General features: G+C 33.6%; 1 protein-coding gene across 4 annotated transcripts in view; it reads right to left on the bottom strand.

The window, feature by feature from the left end:
* Positions 1 to 21,087, bottom strand: part of NCKAP1 (NCK associated protein 1) — a 100,178-nt gene extending 79,091 nt beyond the window's left edge. The window contains exons 1-3 of one of the 4 annotated variants that reach the window (XM_074338978.1): positions 20,810 to 21,087; positions 7,379 to 7,396; positions 6,229 to 6,339 (exon numbers count right to left, since the gene is read on the bottom strand). In XM_074338978.1, the coding sequence (XP_074195079.1) occupies positions 6,229 to 6,339; positions 7,379 to 7,396; positions 20,810 to 20,917 (237 nt within the window). In that variant the 5' untranslated portion in view covers positions 20,918 to 21,087. The remainder of the gene's footprint in view (positions 1 to 6,228; positions 6,340 to 7,378; positions 7,397 to 20,809) is intronic. The other 3 variants (XM_074338981.1, XM_074338987.1, XM_074338988.1) reach the window with 3 other exon arrangements.
* Between the last annotated feature and the right edge of the window lie 82 nt (positions 21,088 to 21,169).

Below are 21,169 nucleotides of genomic sequence, written 5' to 3' on the forward strand. Positions count from 1 at the left end.
CACTTGACCTATTTCAAATACTTTTTAAATATATCAAAATAAGGCTTACTTGTATCTTCTAATGAGGGATTCATCCTTCTATTTATTCTGTTTATTCAAGCTTGAATTAAAGACTGTTACATGTGAAAGATATTAACTGAATGTTGATACCACCTTTTAAAAATAATATTGACAAGTTACTTCTCGTTGTATTAAAATTCTTTGAATTTTGGCAACGTTTAATTGATCAAGACCAAATACTTCATGTTTCCATTAGAGTCTCTCTCCCTCTCTCTATCGACATATTTACCCACAACAAAGTACGTCACCAAAACTGATATATTATTTTACTCTAAAATGATTCCTTTTAAAACCAAAGTATTATCTGCTAACCAACTACATCCAAGCCAATAAGGAATCAGAGATGAGTGCATGGTCCAGGAAAAGAGATGTGAGGTAATAGTGAGAAAGAAATTAGTTTGGTTTTGTTCCACTTCCCCTAGTGAAGGCTGGGGTAAGGGAGAATGGGAGGAAAGATTGGGAGGCATGAAAAGCAGTTTGGATTATCATAGCATTTGTCCCATTGGGAGATACATACCTGAAGGGGATAAATTCAAGAGACATTATAATATTACAACTGACAAGCCCAAAATGACCATCTTGATGTTTTATAAAGAGTCAAAGGGGTTTCTGAAGGTTCTAATTTACGTATCTCAAGGCAGAGAACACAGAGAGAAACAAAATGGAGGATAATCATAGGTTCAATATCGGATACAGAGTTTGCTATTCAATTTGTGGAGCTGTCAAAAGGGTAGCTGGCATTCAGATCTAGAACACAGAAGGCAGAAGACAGTATATTACTTAGTTGAAGCCATGGAAGTAAACGTTTTCATACATATAAACTGTGGGGGGTGGGAAAGATTCCTTAGAAACACCCATATTTAAAGGGCAACTAGAAGAAAAGCCAGTGAGATAGACCAAAAAAGTCAGAGATATAATATAAATAATGGCTTCCATTTTTCAAAAGTAATTTATCACACAAATCTGCTAAGTGCTTTAGGAGATACTAAACTGCTTCTTGAGATTGGTATTATCACCATTTTAGATAAGAGCAAAGAGGTCCTAAGATGTTAAATGATTTGCCCCAAATCATTTAGCTAGTAAGTGGAATCATCAGAACTCAAATTCTGGTTTATTGACTTCAAAGTCCATCCTCTTAACCAACATACTACCATTGTAATGGAGGCCATGACAAGACAAAGAATGCCCTCTTAGACACTAATTTAGAACGAGTTTGTTTCCTTACCCCTTCCTTCTAACCCTAACTGAACCACAGTGTATGTGTCCAGGGCCATCCCTAATACCAATACCCTACCCCCAAAACCAATTTATGTTTTTAACAAGCTGGGACTCATTCTTTTTCCAGGTTACTTTAGTAAAGATTGAGATATATTTGTGTAGCCCTACTAAAAGTACAGTTATTTTTACCTAATAACATAATAAAGTTTAAATAAAGTGTTGATAAGCTTGGGTCCGGACACAGATTTAAGGCAAAGTCTCAATAAATGAAAGCTAGCTAAGTTCACTTACTCATCAAACATTTATTTAGTGCCTTTTATGTGCCAAGAACTAGTGATAAAATGGTGTTTAAACCAACTTTACTGCCAATTATAACACTTTCAGAGTTGCTTTATGTTCTTTCCTTGAGTGACCTTGTAAACTATTTAAATAAAAAATATAATTTATTACATAGTATCTTATAGCACTGGGCTCCTTGAGAAAGGAAATAATATCTATAACAGAATATTCCTCTAAGTTTGGAAACTTAATTCATTAATGGCCTGTATCTCAATCCAGAATTCTTATATTACTGTTATGGCACTCTACTCACTGACAATATCTTCATTCTTAGGGAGCTGAGATCTGAGTCTACATATATAGGACAGTAATTCATATCATTTTCCCATTAATTTGGGAATCAAACCCAAAATTTTATACTAAAATATATAATATGCAAATTCAATAAAAACACTTTTGTGCCAGATATTTTTACTGTTTTAAAAAACACAAACTAGCATTTAGATGTAAATACAACATAGGAAGAAAGGGGAGAAAAGTTTTTTAAAACGTGGGGAAAAGTTTCATAAAAAAGGTTTTAACATACACCTGAACATTTCCTTAAAATGCCTTTTCAGATTTCTTGGGCAAAACAATTTTTAACTGTTAATAAAATAATGAGTTTCTACTATTGTCTCTGTCCAGTGAAACAAGAGATTTTCCTATATATGCTTATAAGAAACCTATGGGAAACAAATTATAAATCATTTGAGTTACGTTTTCAAAGAAACTGAATACATGTTATATGAGGCCAGACAATTAAGTTCGTGAACTCATCCTAGAAAAAGCACTACATGTCTCATTGCTGAATATCACTAGGGTCACCTTCGAAGTACTCCCCTTGGAAAGCTATGCACTGACACCAGCGTCTAGTCCACCCTTCAAAGCAATTTTGGACTCTTTCTGGAATGGCCATCAGAGCTGTCGTCATATTACACTTGATGTCCTGAATGTCATCAAAATGTCTTCCTTTCAATAGTTCCTTTATCTTCGAGTAAAGAAAGAAGTCATTGGGGGCCAGATCAGGTGAGTAGGGAGGGTGTTCCAATACTGTTATTTGTTTACTGGCTGAAAACTCTCTCACAGATAGTGCCGTGTGAACCGGTGCATTTTCGTGATACAACAGCCATGAATTGTTGGTGAAAAGTTCAAGTCGTCTGACTTTTTCACTCAGCCTTTTCAGCACTTTCAAATAGTAAACTTGGTTAACTCTTTGTCCAGTTGGTACAAATTCATAATGAATAATCCTTCTGATATCAAAAAAAGGTTAGCAACACTGTTGCAACAAGATCGCAAACTTAATTGTCAGACCTCGTAGATAAATTAGACAATCTCTCAGCTCAGAAATGATTTCCTTAACCTGAAATTAAATGAGAAAATCTAATGTCTATTAAAATACATCACCTGTCACAGACTAGACAGACACTCTATAAGTGTCAGCTATAATTATAAAACTGGTATGTCTTTTATCCACATGAATTTTACTTAATTAGCCTGCTTTGAAGCGTACGGGGCACTGAGTTCAACATCAAGACCCAAAAAACAAACCCATTCCATGGCCCAGACTTTCCCTAAATCCAGAATTGGGGGAGACAAAAGTTTATAACTGGTCACAAAGGGATTTAAGTAAGACAGTAAAAGTGACTCAGCAAAGACTAAAATCATCACTGTTGAAGCCATGTTAGGGACCAATCCTGCTTGCTAATTGTCAGTAGTGCTCTCCTTTGTTGTATTTATACCAGATACCTATGTGCTCACAAGCTTCTAAGGGGATTTAAAAGTATGGGAGGGGGAGCAGTTACCAAAGAAACAATAAAGAACTAACAATTTTTTGGCACAAAATAAGATTAGCCTTTTTCTAAGGATCTATTTTTAGAAACTTCAGAAAAAAATTTTGCTGAATTTTTCACTGAAACAATCTCTTTTTATGAATGCCTTTTCAGAAACTGGGGACAAGTGGTGCTTGTATGATATGAATCAACAGTGCTAACCAGTAATTCTCCCTGCTCCCTGAGGTAAAGTAAGCATGCTCTGTGGTCGATATTTATACAATGACCCAAGACTAGGAATAAAAGGAAAACACCCTACTGTGGTTAACAGTACCATTTCTTCAGCGTATATATTAGCCAGAAATCTGCAAGCTCCTATCAATCTCAGATGCTACTGTCAGTCCTAGTCCTTAAATCTCCATTAACTACTTCTATGGAATTAAATAATAAAACTGAACTCCTTATTTCTCATTTCCTAATCTAACCTGGCTAAAAGAATTTTGTTAGGTCCAGATCAAAACTGAAATCACAAAACTTCACAAACACCTAGTACATAGTACTTCAGCAGATAAAAAACAACAGAATGGCATTTATTATACAGAATAGCTATAAAGGCCAAAGGACATAACTTAGACTTTGCAAACAAAACAACCAGAGTAAATTCTACAAGTAGTCATAACATTCAACATTGTACAACTGATTTTATAGGTTAAACACAGAATCACCACATGACCCAACAGTTCCACTCCTAGATATATGTACCCAAGACAAACGAAAACATGTTCACATAATTTTTACAAAAATGTTCACAGCAGCACTACTCATAATAGACAAAAAAGTAGAAACTACTCAAACATCCATCAACCGATGAATGGATAAATAAAACGTGACATATCCACAATGGAATATTTTTGGCGAAAAAGAAATAAAGTACTGATACACGTTACAACTTGGATAAACCCTGAAAACTTCATGCTCAGTGAAAGAAGACAGTCACAAAAGACTACCATCTTATACTATGATGCTATTTACATAAAGCTCCAGAATTGACTTTCAGACAGAAAATAGATTTGTATTTAAATGCCTAGGACTGGGGGGTTGACAGGAGTGACTGCTAATGATTCCGAGGTTTCTTTCAGGGGTGATGAAAATGTTCTAAAACTGATTGAGTGTGGTACTGGACGCACAATTCTAAGGCTGTACTAAAAACCATTAAACTGTACATTTTAAATGGGTAAACTGTTATGATACGTGAGCATCTTACTAAAGCTGTTATTTAAAAAAATCAATTCTGTACAGCAAAAATGGAGAAATAAGACTATTGAAAAGAAAACAAACAAACCAGCATTATTAACAATTTGCTCAGCAATTCAGGAACAGTAAAAATTCCTAATTTACTCTTTAAACAAAGTTTTACTGCTATGAAAGTGATTATATATTTAATCAGATCTTGTTAATTTTCTAACAAAAGACCTCGTATTCAGGAATTATTCTCTGATGGAAACTTACACACACATACATATATATAAATTAATTTTAAAAGGTTCTCCGAAGAACTTATATCAGAGATTTTATGAGCCGTGAGAAAAAAAGGTATACTATATGTAATTAAGTGTGCAACAGATTTTCATTATAAAAATCTCTCATTCAGACTAAGAATATAATCTCTCTGATAAATTAGCTATGTCAGTGTCAATAACTAAAAGAGTACTCCACACAAATAATAGTGTTCTTAAAAAGCATGTGCTCTGAATCATCCATTTGTAATGAGGAATAATTAAGATACCTTAATATATTAATTATAAAACAATGTTCTATGAAGCAAAGAGACACCTTTATTAACCTATATTCACATAAAAAAATAAAATACTCTTTAAAAAATGTAAAAAGCACTTTACCAGACTTCTTTTATTAATTCAGACTGGTATTTTCCCTCTGTATTAAAATATTTTAAAGTAAAAGTGGTATCAACAGGCTAACTATAAATCTTCAATGAACATACATGATTTGAGGAAACCAAAAGATGACAAAACATTTTTTAAACAGAGCTTCTTAAAAGTAGGGAAATAATACATAAGAGGAAATTTCTAGACTAAGTTTTTTACGTAAAGAAAAAAAGATAGCAAGGATTACAATATGAGCTATCAAAAGTAAAGTAAAAAGACATGCAGAACAATTTCAAGTCAATAAAATCTATGTGAAAAAGCCATGGTAAGGTGAAAAACAACTCTAATTTTCTAAAATTAGTTATTCATAGAAGTTATTATAAAGAACTATTGAAAGATGTAAACCTATCAGGAAGACTTTGAATATGACTATATTTCAACATACTAAGAAAAACTTTCCCATCTGAGAAAATACGGGATAATAAAGACCTTAAAACCATCACCTTCTTTTATTATTTAATTTTCAAAAATGTTTTTCACAATTATAAGAATACTAAAGAAACAAATATATTTTAAAACTAACCTAATTACTAAAAACAATAGAAGCTCTGCAGACACTAACTTCAAAATAATTAAGTATATGACTACATAAAAAAAATTCCCTAACTAGTCATACAAACATTTGGAATATTTACATATCTAGTACCTTACTTTCTGTTGCAACTTGAAAGGAAAGAAGTGTATAAGAAATTAAGATCTTATTTTGTGTATAATAAAATGGCAATGCAGTTCAGTGTCATTTTTTCCAATGTCAAAGGTTAAGAACAGTGTCTCTGAAAGCCCTTAATCAATGTATGTAACTTACATATCAAAAAAAAAGAGTTAGATAAATAAGAGCTACTTTTAAGCATTATACTGACTATTGCTTTCCCTACAGATGACTAAAATCAAGTAATACAGAAATTTAGATGACTTACATTGTTGTTGCGGGTTTCTACAGCAGGGAACTTTCTGACTATGAATTTCACAGCAGATTCCAGGTTTTTGTCAATAAGGTAGGATGGTTTTGCCTTGGGGTCTCCACACGCCTATAAAACAACAGTGATAAAAAAAAAGTGAAATGCATCCTTCTTCTAAAACCAGAAACAACAGCAAATCTGTAATCAGAATTTAGAGAGGTATTTATTGTTTTTGGTGAGCAGGTGATAAAATGAATAGGCAAAGTGCAGGGGTTGTCACAGCTGAAATATGCAATGGGAGACAGTACAGAGATGTTCTTCTACTGAAAAAAATGCATGGAAAGTTTCAAAGCAGTTAGCGCAGAACAGCAGTGAAGGAAAAAGCTCAAACCTAAAAGAAAAAAAAAAAGAAAAAGAAAAAAAATTCTTGGTTTGAGGTAGGATTGTATTCATCTGAAACTAACATTACAAAATTAAATATTCAGTAAAGTACTGGAAATGTTTCTTTCTAAGTGTTATAAAATAAAAGCTTATGTTTACATGTCTTTTCCAAAATGTTTTCCTCATTCACTTTAAGCATTTTAATACAAGAGTTCAAAAGAACCGGAAGCTGCTAAAATTGTCTTTATAGTACTAAAGTGTGTTGCCTGCTCCTCTTGAACATCTGAGTTACAAGTGTCTTCCATCATACCAGCAGCACTTCAAACAATGAATCTACATCTGTTCTTTATCTCATTAGCGCAGAACAAATGGAAATGTTTACATTTTGACCATGTCAGCAGTACAGCATTCCCTGTAGTAAACTGTAAAGCATTACATAAATGTAAGGTATTATTATTATTAAGAACTTTTTATCTGAACTATCAGCAATACAGAATATAATCTTCAATACTCCTCACTTTCATTATGTGACATTTAATTAACTGCTTGCTAGGGAATTACTAAAATTGTAACATTCCTATTTAACTTTTTATTGCATTTAAAAAGATTGTATCCTCTGAAAATTTTTATTTCTCTACTATGTATGAGGAAATACAGTACTGCAATTTAATGTTTTTTCATTATTTACTATGGCTATGTTGTGAATTGCAGAAAGAGAAGTTATGAAACATGAAACTGATCTGAAAGCGGGCAAGCGGGCAGAGGGAAGGTGAAAAGCTTTGCAAACCTTCCAAACTTGTCCTTGCTGGGGAAGCATTGTAATAAAAAGAGAGAAAATTACGTGTCAACAATGATTGTCAAACTATGACATACGTTTCAGTAGAGAAATTATGCACTGCAGACTATGAATAACAAAACAAGATTAGAACTATATGGTGCTACAATTTTAAAGGTATTCTAAGTAGCGAGTTGTAGTATACAATATTATAGAGTTTATACTGTTCATATTTAAATACTATTGTGTAAGTGTACAACCATGTCAGTTTCTTGGTGCTCTTTCTAAATAAACTTAAAATAATACTAGAAAGAAAAATAAAGACTACATGCAACTATAAAAATAGGAGCAAAACCATCAGTGAAATTTTACATACCTTAAAAAGAAACGGTAGCCAAGAATAAGAATAAATTGTTATTGGATGACTTGCACTTCAGCTCAAATTGCAACTATTTTTGAAGTATCACCTAACTTCCTTCCAAGCCAAAGTATAAAAATCAATGCAAACATTCCTATATTTTCCAAATGGATAAAGGAATGCAATGAGACTTCTGTTAATTCTCACACATAAGTAGATACATTAACTTTAAGAAATGTAGAACTTCGGAATCTTTAATCAGACTGATACAAGGCTATTACGTAAATTGCATTTCAACACCATAAATGTTAAAATTTATGACTTTTCCTCAGAAAAGACTATCATTGTTTAATATATCATTTCTTATAAATTAATCTGCCAGTTAATCCACTTCCCCCAAAATATTACACTATAAACTAAGAATAACAACCACATAACTAAGAACTTGTTCCAATAAAAATAGCTACACATTAGCATTTCTTTGTATCAATAATATAATGAAAATCAAGCTTTATAAACACGCCTGAGGTAGTGCAGAATCCTAAAGTGATTCCAAATTATGTTCAGTTTTTTAATATGTATTATCTTTCACATTCTAATTATTAAAAAGTTCAGCTATTCAGTCTAACAACATTATTGATTATCAAATAATAAAAATATGCCAGGCTATCATACCCATGATCACAAATTTTACTGTGTAAGAATTTAATCGAGTAACTATATACATATATGTAAAATATGGGCAGCTCTTCCTTCTCACGATTGAAAACAAAAAATGGAATTTCATTTCAATGGAAAAATAAATGGTTGTATAATCTCTTTGTGATTGATTTACCTTTTCCCACACTGCTCAGTGAGCCATATCTAAATATACTACATTGGGAGGCAGTATGCTATAAAGGTTAGGAACACAGACTCTGAAATAAGACAGACTGGGTTTCAATTTTCACCACCTATTAGCCATGGGACCTTAAATATATTACATAACATCTAGTCTCAGTTTCTTCATGTGGAAATGGAGAAATTTGTACTTACCTCATAGGATCATTAGAAAAGAGATAAATAATGTACAGCATTTGGCAAAAGGACTGGCACATAACTGTCTTAAAATGTAGCTGTTGTTAATAACAGCAATAACTACCCAAATAAAAGTCTCATATGAAGAACAATCACAGAATAGTCTTTATCATAGTATACAGAACGAACAATTCCCTCTCCCAATCACATATTTCCTTCATTTACCCTAAGTTTAAACACTCCAAATTTGTTGTACCTAGTAGTTGAGAACATGAGTTCTAAGACAGGTTGTCCATTTTCACATCCTGGCTCAATCACTTCTTATCTGTGTAACGATAAGCAAGTGATTTTACTTCTCTGTGCCTCAGTTTCTTCATCTGTTAAATAGTTGATAATTATAATCTACCCTAAAAAGTTTCTAGGCTCATTACATAAGAGTGTGTGCGCACGTGTGTGCAGAATTTACAGGGATTTTTGGCATACCATGAGCACTCAAAAAATACTAATAAAAATACATGGATCATAGACACTATACAGAAGTAGTAGGCCCCATTTTTTGTTTTCTGAAATCAACCTACTTGATTTATTACTTAATGCCAAAAGAGACACTTGTGTGCAGAATACTGAGGCAAGAAAGAAAAAGTACAAGAAAAAAATAACTTGACTAAAAGCTAACATCTAGGTAAATATATCTTGTCAAAGAGCCATACTCAAAAATTCAGTTAAGAAGGATTTCCTACTATACGAAACCAATATATAGCAAAATTCCCACTAAATAGATATTTCAGTTAATACAGATTATTATTCTTCCCCACCTCAACTCAAGAAATTTCACTCTGAGGACACTGAGGACAATGAAATCGTTAAGATAACAACCTGCATTTAAGAACACAGCCTGTAGTTAGTACACCTGAAAGCCTATCTCATCCTATTACAGCTATATTATACAAAATTAATCTTTCACTCTTAAAAATATCACCCTGTGAAGTACCACATTTAAGAAAATGATATATACTACTATACTGTGCTATCAATACATTTTAAAGTAATACAGTATGTTTCACAGAGGCTTTCCAAAGACTGAATCAAAAGATTTAACAAATTACCAATTATTAATAAATAAAACTTGAGTATTTCTACCCTCCCTACCCCACCCCCTCCAAAATAGAAAAGGTGAGTACAGGACGAAATTGCACCTAAATCCTTGAATCTTATAGCCCTACTAAAAAAAAAATTTTTCACATAATTGGCTAAAAGGGCTACTTCACCAGACAAAAAGGAAATTATATCTAAAACACAAAATTTAAAAAAAATACACAAAAAACTCTACCCCAAAATCTTGTATATACTTTATCTTGACTCAGCATGACTTCATAATACATAAAATAGGGTAATTTAAAATTCTAGAAGATCTACAACAAATTTAAATATACTTAAATTCCCAGTTCTCAGAATTGGAAAAACTTTATTTTCAAAAAATATTCCAATCATCTTTAAATTCAATAGTTACGACTATTTAATGAGACAGATAAAATTAGACTAGTATTAAAGGAAATACTTAAATGTAATAAGAACTTTGTCTCTGATTCAAGTAGATCACAAACTGTATGACCTTAGGCATTAGCCTCAGTTCTCTGATCCATAACGAGGATACTACTACTACCTACTTAATCAGGTAGATTAGTTAAATTTTTAAAAGCAAAAATGCACATAAAGTGCTTATTCCAGTGCCTGGCATGTAAGTTCTTAATAAATAAGTTATAAATATCTTCTATTTTTTAAAATAAAACTTTTCAAAACACATGGATATCTATAGTGAGTTCCCAATTATAAAAATAAGATTTCCATCTAACCAATTCTAGGTCAGTATTGTCAATGCAACATCTCCATTTTTTCACAAAATACAAATATAATATTACTAAAAATAATAAACAAAGATATTTCAGAAAACCACATATTTTATTCAGGCCACAAAATAAATGTCTTTGACTAAAAACCTCAAGACAGGTCTGTATATGATTTTAAAACAAATCTGCCAACCTACTAACAAAACCCCTTCCTAAGTCCTTTCCCCAGGCTGTCACAACAGACTTTATACAGTTAGTGTTACATATTTTTTCAAGAACTTACTTACCATTGTTTTTTAAAAAAATCAAATATATAGTCCTCTATTAACTTATGAGAAATTAAGCTACAATCGAGAAAAAAAAGTAATAAAGACTAAGAATTGGAAATAAAAAGAGCATTTACTGGGCATCTGCTGTGTGCAAAACATCTAGGCTTTAGAAATTATCTAAACCTTCACTAAACAAAGGAAAGGAGCTTGAGAAGTTGAGTAACTTGCTCAAGGTTTTCCAACTACTATTGGTGAGTACCCAAAGATTCCAAAGCACTAAAATTATATGCTCAAAAAAAAACAAAGTATAAAAATATGCGCCATTCTTTCAATATCTCAGCTGTTCAAAACTTTAGGGTAATTACTATCAAGCGAAAAATATAAGCTCATTCTGTTTTATTTTTTAAGTCCTAGTTTAACTCAGCAGTAATACATATTCCTTTACCAAAACAGATATTTTGTAGAAAACATTTTTATGTAGAAAATGATATTTTTAAAAACAAAAACTTAATTGAAAAAAACATAAAACAAAATCCCAGGGATCAGAGTGAGAATGCTGTCTGTAAGAGTACAGAAAAGAAACAGCCCCATCTGAATCATATCAGGGAAGAGGAGAAAAATACAAACTGTGACTAATTTGGGCTAGAAAAAGGGATTTCATTTTTACTCAATAAATAAACACCATAGTTTTTTAAGCAGGCTTTGCAAAATTCAAGGTATAAAGGAACTAAGATTCTGAGTCTTCAACAAATTGAAATTAATGCCTAGAGTAAGAATGAACGTGATGTTCATGGACTATAAAGGCAACTTACCTATCATTCTTTTATTTTTTAATTTTAAAAATAATGAATATTTTCAATAAATATTGGAAAGTCTATCAAGAGCAAAACAAGCCTTGAATTCCACTATTAGTGATTAATTTTCCAATTCTTTTTCTCATGTGTATCACCTACGTTTTGGCCAACCAATCTGTTTTGAACTTCCCTTCTTCCCCCTCAAGCTTGGGTAGGTGATAAAAAAGAAACAGGAAAAGTAGTAATCCATGGTTAGTTTTGATCGGAAAGTATAGTGAAATTGTTGTAATTTTATCAATATGTACCTCTTAATTAGAGCCAGTAAGATTTAAGAATATATAAATTGAGGTTATTGTATTTTAAACACAAGTTCTGGGAAAAATCATGAACTTAAGAAATATTCTAACCCATTATATATTTCAAAATACATTAAAAATTTTAGTGACTCAAATGAGTTACTAATTACTGTTCAATTCACAAGAAAATGTCCCTGTCACCCTTAAACATCTTTCAGCTTCTGATATACAGAAATATCTGTTTATAAAACAAATGTTCTGTTAATAGTTTTTAAAAAGTGTTACATGGGGTCATATTTTTACTGTTCTAAAAAAGTTGCTCTTTGAAGGACTACTGAATAATATACTTCTGAAATACAAAGTTATTTTGTATTAGCAGTAAGTAGATATCAAACTATAATATCAAATACTAAAAAGGAATAGTTAAGAAATGTTTCCTACAGATGGTCTAGAGCTAGATTTAATAGGAAAAAAATGAACTTCTTAAAAGTGTCCTGTTTCGGGCTGGCCCGGTCACGGTTGGAACTCCGTGCTCCTAACGCCTAAGGCTGCCCTTTAAAGTCCCACCTGGGCCAGTGGGCTCTCAACCACAAGGATGCCGGTTGGACTCCTCGACTCCTGCAAGTGATGGTGGGCTGCGCCCCCTGCTACTAACAACGGCAACTAGACCTGGAGGTGAGCTGCGCCCTCCACAACTGGGATTGAAAGGACAATTTGACTTGGAAAAAGTCTTGGAAGCACACACTGTTCCCCAATAAAGTCCTGTTCCCCTTCCCCAATAAAACCTTAAAAAAAAAAAAAAGTGTCCTGTTTCAAGCCCTAGGAAGAGAACTAATAACATTAGCTAATATTTCTTCACTTCTTACTCTTGTGCCAGGCACTGAACTAGCACTTTATATGAATTAACTCATTTAATTCTCAACCTTACATGGTTAACTAAAGGGTATTCCACAAATGTGGAATATCTATTTAAGAGTGCAGAATTAGTAACATGGCTTAGAAAACCAAAAAAATATATACACTTGGAGCAACAGAAGCTGAGAGCAAGTACCTTCTAAGATGGTTTTGCTAGTAGAGAGCCTATGTGCAGCCTAGCATTTCAGAAATTTAGTTACACCCCAGAAAATAAATCACTACAGTAAACAATTATCAGAGAAAGAAATCAGAAGTATTAAGAACTTTAATGATTTGTAACATCAGAACTATGTCTGGGGCTTTTTCTTATTCAGTAAGTTTGGGTCAAGATCCAGGTGTATGTATTTCTAAAAACTTTCCAAAATTACATTGTGTATCCCTGGCTAAAAACCATTGGTCTCAATTTATAAAGAAACTATAACCCAGAAAGATTAAATAACTTTCCAAAGTAAAAAAACAAACAAACAAAAATACCAGAGCTTTATTTAGAAATCTAGCTTTCTCAACCCAAGAATATATGGAAAATGGTAAGAAGTTTAGAGGATTTATGCCAACAAAGAGGACATTAGACACTACTTGGGTAATTTATAACCTTATGTATTTCATAGCTTCATATATGCTACTGAACAAAAGTTTTAGAATCCTAAGTAATCCTAAATACTCCTTGTCGTTGCCTGGCTGAAGTTTCTATTCAGATTTCAAAACCAACACAAGCACAATTATCTTTTCCTCTCATCTCCCTGACACTGTAATCTTTAACTTCCTTCTCAAGCCTGCCACAATCACACTTACTCATTGTATTTCAGTTAAATATCTATACATGGTTCTCACCTACCAAGATATGGATTTCTTGGCAATGGAGACTGCATCTTAATTTATGTTTCCTCAGTCTCCAGGAAGACATTCAATAAGTGACGAATAAATGAATGAATGAAAAGGAAACCCTCAATTTTTGGAACTACAAGAACAGCTCATACAACTTATAAAATAGATTTAAAGATACAGAATTATTACTCTTAAATATTTACAATAAGCAACCATGCAATAAGAAAGTATTTTCCAGTACGGCTCTTTTACTTAATACAAGAGCTTCCTTTGAAATTGGCACATGTACACCTTATTCACAAACTAACATTCAAGAGCTTATGAAATTTGCTAACTTATTTAAAACATTTCAGTACAATTATTATTTGAAGAAATGATTATTTTCTCACCACTGTCAAATTAAGTAAACAACTTACCAAAGTCTAAATATACCACTGCAGATTCCTAATAGGATGAAAATTAAGATTTTACTACATTTACTAATAAAGGCAATATTAAAAAGTCAACAAAAAAACACATCCTGAGACTAGAAAGGAGTACACTAATTTTGCAAAGTCCAAGGCAAAAAGAAACAAACTTACTGGACATGTTTCTTAATTGTATTTCTTATATTTCATGTTACAGGTTTTTCAATGTGAAAATGTTACCATTTGATTTTAGAAATCAAAATGTAAAAAGTATATCTGAAATTTCAAAATTGAAAACAAAGTATCTCTAAGTGAGGAAATGATTGCATGTGTCCTTAAAATTAAGGAAGATAAATGCTATTTCATTGTTTCTTTTAGAATGCACCTTCCTTTATGCTTCATCTGTACTCTTCCCCCAGTTTGAGCAAAATTTCCTGTTTATCTTTTTTAGTATTTCTTGTATGGTTAGTCCTTTCAGTTTGTATATTTTAATATGTCAGGGACTAAATTTTAGGAATAATCAAAACAGGAAAAATGTATAAACATGAAAAGCAAATACAAAATATATTCCCCCAATTTATTTTCAATTGCATTTTAAAATTCCTAATTCTAAACTATTTCTCATTTTAATACATTACAAGGCTTAATAGAAGTCTCCATTAAAAATTACTCTGGTATATTGATAGTATGATCTTAATGGTCCTTTCATACAAATCCATACAAAATTCATACAAAAATAGTCTACAGTAAAGAGGAAAGTTATTTCTATAATACATTTCTTTAGGTTATTGTGTTCAAAATCTAATTATATCTACCACAAAAATTACACTAATGACTATTAATCTAATGGCAGAAATAATGAAAATTAAGAGCCCAGACTCAGTGGTCCACAAAGAGGTGCCAATCCAAACTCTTATTTTTCTAGAGTAAGAACTGGGCAAATTACTTAACCTCTTCATCTATAAAATAGGTACCTACATCAGATCTAAGGACAATTAAATGAAAAAAATACAAAACAGTATATATTAAGGTCTCAATAAATGGCAGCTGGCATTACTTTTATTATACATTATTTTTATTGGACAATAAAGAGATGAAACTACTTTTTTCTTTTTTATTACTAGTTTCAGGTGTACAAAACATAGTGATTAGACATTTACACACCTCACAGTGATAACCCCAATAAGTCTACTGTGCGTCTTACACCATATATAGCTGTTACATTATCAGTGACTATTATTCCCTATGCTGTACATCTCGTGACTATTTTCTTTTTTTTAAAATTATAGTTGCCATTCAATATTATTTCATATTAGTTTCAGGTGAGATGAAACTATTTAATTCTAGCAACATAAAACGTATATTCTACTAAACCTGACCCAAAATTATTGTAGTAATCTTACTTAATACTAACACTGCTAGTAAACTATCAAACAAAAATATGAATTAGATTGTCAATCATACTAATCAATAAGGACAAGGACAACTTTTAACACTGACAAACTTTTTCATCTGGGCCTCATTTTTAACATATTGGATACAGCCAGCTAAGTGTGTCCATTCCTTTAATTTTCTTAAAATGTAAGTAAGCGTACAAGCAATATTAGGACGCCAGTTTCATTTATATGTAAACTGTACTATGCTGCTTCAATTTTATTTTTGTAAAGAAACTAATTTAATCATAATAGAAACTATGCATGCACATATGAGTATGTTACCATTTGTACAGAAATGGGTGTAAATATATACGGCTTATTTTTTTAAGTGAGAGATGGGCAGGCAGAGAAATTTGGAAGCCAAACATTTTTGTTATGTTTGAGTTTTGAAAACATGTATTACTTTTGTAATTATTAAACATTTTTAATATTTAAGTTATTTAACAATTCCACAAAGGAAATACAAGATGGATAGGATAATAAATCACTGTCACTTAAAAAATGTAATTTTTTCCTAAGTATTGTCCAGTGATCTTTATCTCCTTAGCCTACCATCTAGCAAAACAAGAATTACCAAATCTTTTTTACAAGCAGCTTCCTTGAAAAATAGTTAGAAACATAGGTTTGTTGTTTAAAAAATACTATATATTATTTAAATTCAGATTTATGGAGATGTAATGCTTTATTCTTAACATGTTTAAGTCTCTCGATAATGAAACCTCACTGGGAGAAAAAAAACTCTTATCCAATAATAATTTATTAGTCTAGAGCATGCCACAATACAATCTTCAGAACATGCTTCTGTTCCTGATTGACCAATAGAGAAATTAACATCCAACATGCAGACACACAGAACAGTGAAAAGGAGGACTAAAGTTGGTTCCCCTCTTCCTTCACTTGGCACTGCACTCTTCACATACATCTTTTTTCCCTCCATTCCATAAGCAGATAGTAGCTGAAGACTTAATTTTACAATGCTATTCTATTGTTTTCCTCATGAAATAAATTGATCCAAAATCATAGGAAAAGGGGCTGCAGAGGAGAAAATATTCCTCCAATTTAAGAAAAAAGTGTAAAAAGTGTGTTGAAATCTGCAAAAATATTCCATTAAAAAAAAGTTTGGGTGGGTCTCTTCTGTTGAAGCAGTAATTTAACAAGAGGAAAAATATGCAAGTATTAACTGAGGTCTTTTTGGTATAGAGTTATCAAGTTCACATTGGTGATTGAGTTGAAAAAGAAAGGAGACAAAAAAAGAGAAAGTAAACAACAAAGAAAATATTTTTAAACTTAGCAAAAAATGTTTTCTTTTGGAATTTGGGAATGTGTTTGCTAAACAGCAGTTAAAATTTCAGAAAAACACATTACCAAAAAAGGTTGCTGAGACTCCTAAATAAATAATATCTTACATTCATATAAGTTTTAAACTATTTTCACCTTGTTTTTTTTTTTTTAACTTTTATTTGTGTTTTTCTAGGACCCATCAGCTCCACTTCAAGTAGTTGTTTCAATCCTATTTGTGGAGGGCGGAGCTCACAGTGGCCCATGTGGGGATCGAACTGGCAACCTTTTTAAGAGCACCTTGTTCTAACCAACTGAGCTTAACAGCCGCCCCACATGTTACTGTCTTTTATCTGCACAAATAATCCTATAAAGTAGGCAGAGCATTACCATCTCTATATTATGGAAAACTAAACTGAGCTCAGTTACTACTTAAAATGGGCCGTAACTTCTACCCTACTATTTCACAATGAACTTGTAAAGATAACGTAATCAAAGCTGGAATCGATATTAGTACTCCTTTTATACTTACATTCCCCCCATTTTATAGATGAGGATAAACGAAGCTCAGGGAAGTCAAAACACCTATCCAATGTTACAGAACTCAGTGACAGACTGAAAATTGGAATGCAGATTTCCTAATTTCTGCCCCAGTACTCTACCACCACCACCACACTGCCTGACATGCCACAGTAACAGATATAAAAGTAGCCTGAAAAATGTTAAAAATCACTATATAAGTGAATGGTATTATTAGGTCTGGAAAAGGGAAGACATAATTTTAATAAAAAATAAAATTTTACAGAACTAAGAAATAAATTTAAATATAAATATATCCGCCATCTTCATGTCTTTTCCTTAAAATCCTCCTTTATGTTATTACATCCCTGATTAGACAAGTTCCTTAAAATTTCCATAACCTATACATATTAAGATCTCAAAAATTTTCTGACTGATGAAATTTTCTTCTTAAAAAAAGCTAAACATTTTTCAGCAACCATGTTACATTCCCTCTAATGACACTAAAGCATATTATTCTTGATTATAATAACTTATGAAGTTATTTTATTTAGGTCAGTAAAGTATTTTTCATTGTGTATGCTCACTAAAATATTTCCATTGCCGACTTCCAATTGAAATAGAGCATTCAGATCTGGTAGACAATCTAATGTATACATGCATTAATAAAAATGTGGTTAACTGATTGGCAGACATGTATTATATGGTGGAAGGGTCTTTGTTTTTTTTTTTTGGCAGATACGTATTATATGGTGGAACAGTCTTTGTTTTTTTTAACTATAAGAGACTAAGATTGAAAAGATTATGTGGTTTATACTGTCATAAAAATGCAGACAGCATGAACCTTATAAACACATGGTGAACAGATCTTACTCATTTTTCGGGCAAGATTTTTGAACAAATGTTTCAATCCCTAGCCAGCCGGGAAGATATGCCAGTATTATAGACACCTCTACATTGGCTGAAAGAGTCAAATCTGGTGTATTTGTATGCAAAATTATACAAGGAAGAGCAAACCAAAAACTATTATTATTAAAACCACATATATATTGGGGCGGCCAGTTGGTTAGAGCACGTGAACGCGGTGCTCTTAACAAGGTTGCCGGTTTGATCCCCACATGAGCCACTGTGAGCTGCGCCCTCCAGAACTAGATTGAAACTACTTGACTTGGAGCTGATGGGTCCTGGAAAAACACACTAAAACAAAACAAAACAAAACTACACACATAAATATATATATATATATATATATATATATATATATATATATATTAGGCTATATATATTTAAATATATATTGTATATAACTATATATATAACTATACACACACACACACACACACACACACTCAGTATCTGTTTCAACAAGGCCTAACTGAAGGTCATGAGGACCAGGTAAGGTCCAAAGTATTATAAATTCAAAAATGTATGACTGTCCCTGCCCAGAGGGAATTCAAAATCAGGCAAGATAGACAAAAATTATTTCTCAACAAACTATAAATATGTGTTAAGTGCTGAAACATAACATTTCAATAACTCAAAATATTTGACTCTTGGATATAATGGTTATATTCATTTTAATTTTACTAGTTCAACAATGTAAGAGCTTGAAGTTTCTCAAAACAGGAAGTGAAAATATATATGCTTTTGAGAAAAGCAGTGAACTGGAATTATAAGAATTCAAATGCTTACAATTTAGTTTAGTATTATTTATTTATGAAGGTGGAATATGTAAAGTTTGATTGTATTTATACCATAAAAAGTTTAATGAATGCTTAAAAAGATATCTTGCCCAAATACTCAAATCACTTTTGATGTTACTCTCACTTCCTCTTCTAGAAACCATCATAACCATTTCCTTTAACCACAATACCACAGGTCTAGTAACTTTTAGTAATGTTTGAATTTCCACGAATGTTAGAGGGTAATCTCACAAAAAAAGTTCAGGTCAATGTAACCTATAAGTAACACTATCCAAAATGAAATTATTCCCAACCAACATAAATTTATAACTAAGGCTCTTTGGTAAAAGCAGAAGGCTTCTTTGTAATGACACTGAGCTCCTGCCACATAAAATGTAACAAACTGAAGGGGCACGTTGCAGTTACTCTCCAGAATTCACTGGATTTAGGGTCAAATCTGGCATTGAGGTGAGCCACCTGAACATACCTATCCTTATATAGGATTTATTACTCTTAAACCAAGACAGGATTCTCCTTTAGAATTCCCATGTCTGCATCAAATTGTTGAAATGAATCAGTTTTATACTTAAACTCCATGATACAAATTTCAAAAACATTCTTACTTCAGCAGCCCTAATTTACAAACACTGTAATTCTATAGCTATGGTTAAACTAAAAGAAAATATTCATGATAGATTAAAAAGACAACAAAAATAATTGTGAAGATATGACATCAAATACATACTGGAAACTAAGGATCTATATTGTAGCCCAAAAAACTCCTTAATTTTCACTTTATCAAATTCTTTAAAACTTACTACACTTATCTTAAAAGGAAAAAGGTTTTGGTTGTTTTCTCCTAATATAAATTAATATGTTGTTCTATCTTTACATCTGTTTTTCTTAACTCCAATTCAGCCTTCCATTCCTAAATCTGCTGAATCCATGTAAAGACTTTCAATAGGCCTATTAGCCAATACTAACTATCCAAATTATCAAAACATACTATGAATCAGCGGTAATGGCAACATATTTGCAGTTTTTAATTTGTACAGACCCCGAACTTTAAGAAATGGTGTTTTGGTACTATGAGACAGGGTTGAAAAAATTAAGATGAGGAGGAGAACAGAGGGAAGGGAGAGAAGGTTGTTATTCCTGTTCTAGTGACTCACAGCCCACAAGTATTTCGGAAGAAAACTGGTTCCACCCTCACTTCCCACTTCTTTCCACCTTCAAAATGAACCACCTCAAAATGAAATAAGCAAATCGTCAACACGCTCTCACATGGCTTTTATTTAGCAATCTAAAATAAAGCGGCAAAGTGAAGACGATGCGGAGTTCATCCTGATTAGCCGTTCCCTTCCCACATTCCCACACTTACACATCAAAAAATTGGGGGGAAAAAAATGCTACCGTCTCCGCCAGATTGCTACCTTTCTACCTCCCAAGTGCCCCCTCCAATCTCGCCCACCCACCACCCTCCCTTTCCTGATGACCCCATTCCGGGGAGAGGGCAGCGGCGCCCCTCACCCCGTGCCAAGCCCGGCCGGATCCCGCCGCTGGGAGCCGGGAAATGGCTTCTCACTGCCTCCGGCCGGCCCGCGAACCATCGGGGGAGGCCCCGGGACTCCGCATTAGGCCGCGGCGCATCCCGGCGACCTCGGGCCGGGCCTGAGGCCGCGACGCCGTGATTTCGGCCCTGGGCGCCGCCCGCCGCCCCCACCCCCGAGCCTCCCTGGCCGTCCCTCCCTCCCCCGCCCGCCCGCCGCCCCCGCCACGGCCTCGCCAGCCGGTGCGCACCTTCTTGATGTTGTAGAGGCGGGTGAGCATGCCGACGCCCCGGTCGTTGAGGATGGTGAGCTTCTCCGCCAGCTTCTGCTGACTGGGCTGCAGCACCGAGCGCGACATGGTGGTGGTGGTGGTGGTGCCGCCGCAGCCGCCGCCGGCCTCCTAGCGCCCAGTCACCGGCCCGCGGCCGCCGCAACCTCTCTCGGGCCTCCTCCCCTCCCACCCGCGACCTAAGCCTCAGGGGAGCGCGCCCATGGCCCTTGCGCCCCAATTCCGCTCCAGTGACAGAGCGAGCCGCGGCGGACGCTTAGGGGTCCCTTCCCCGCAGCAGCCCGCGCCCCGGCAGCCTCCTGCCTTCCGCCCGCCGCCCTT

Source organism: Rhinolophus sinicus, linkage group LG01, assembly GCF_036562045.2.
Source record: "Rhinolophus sinicus isolate RSC01 linkage group LG01, ASM3656204v1, whole genome shotgun sequence".
Taxonomy (NCBI): Eukaryota; Metazoa; Chordata; class Mammalia; order Chiroptera; family Rhinolophidae; genus Rhinolophus; species Rhinolophus sinicus.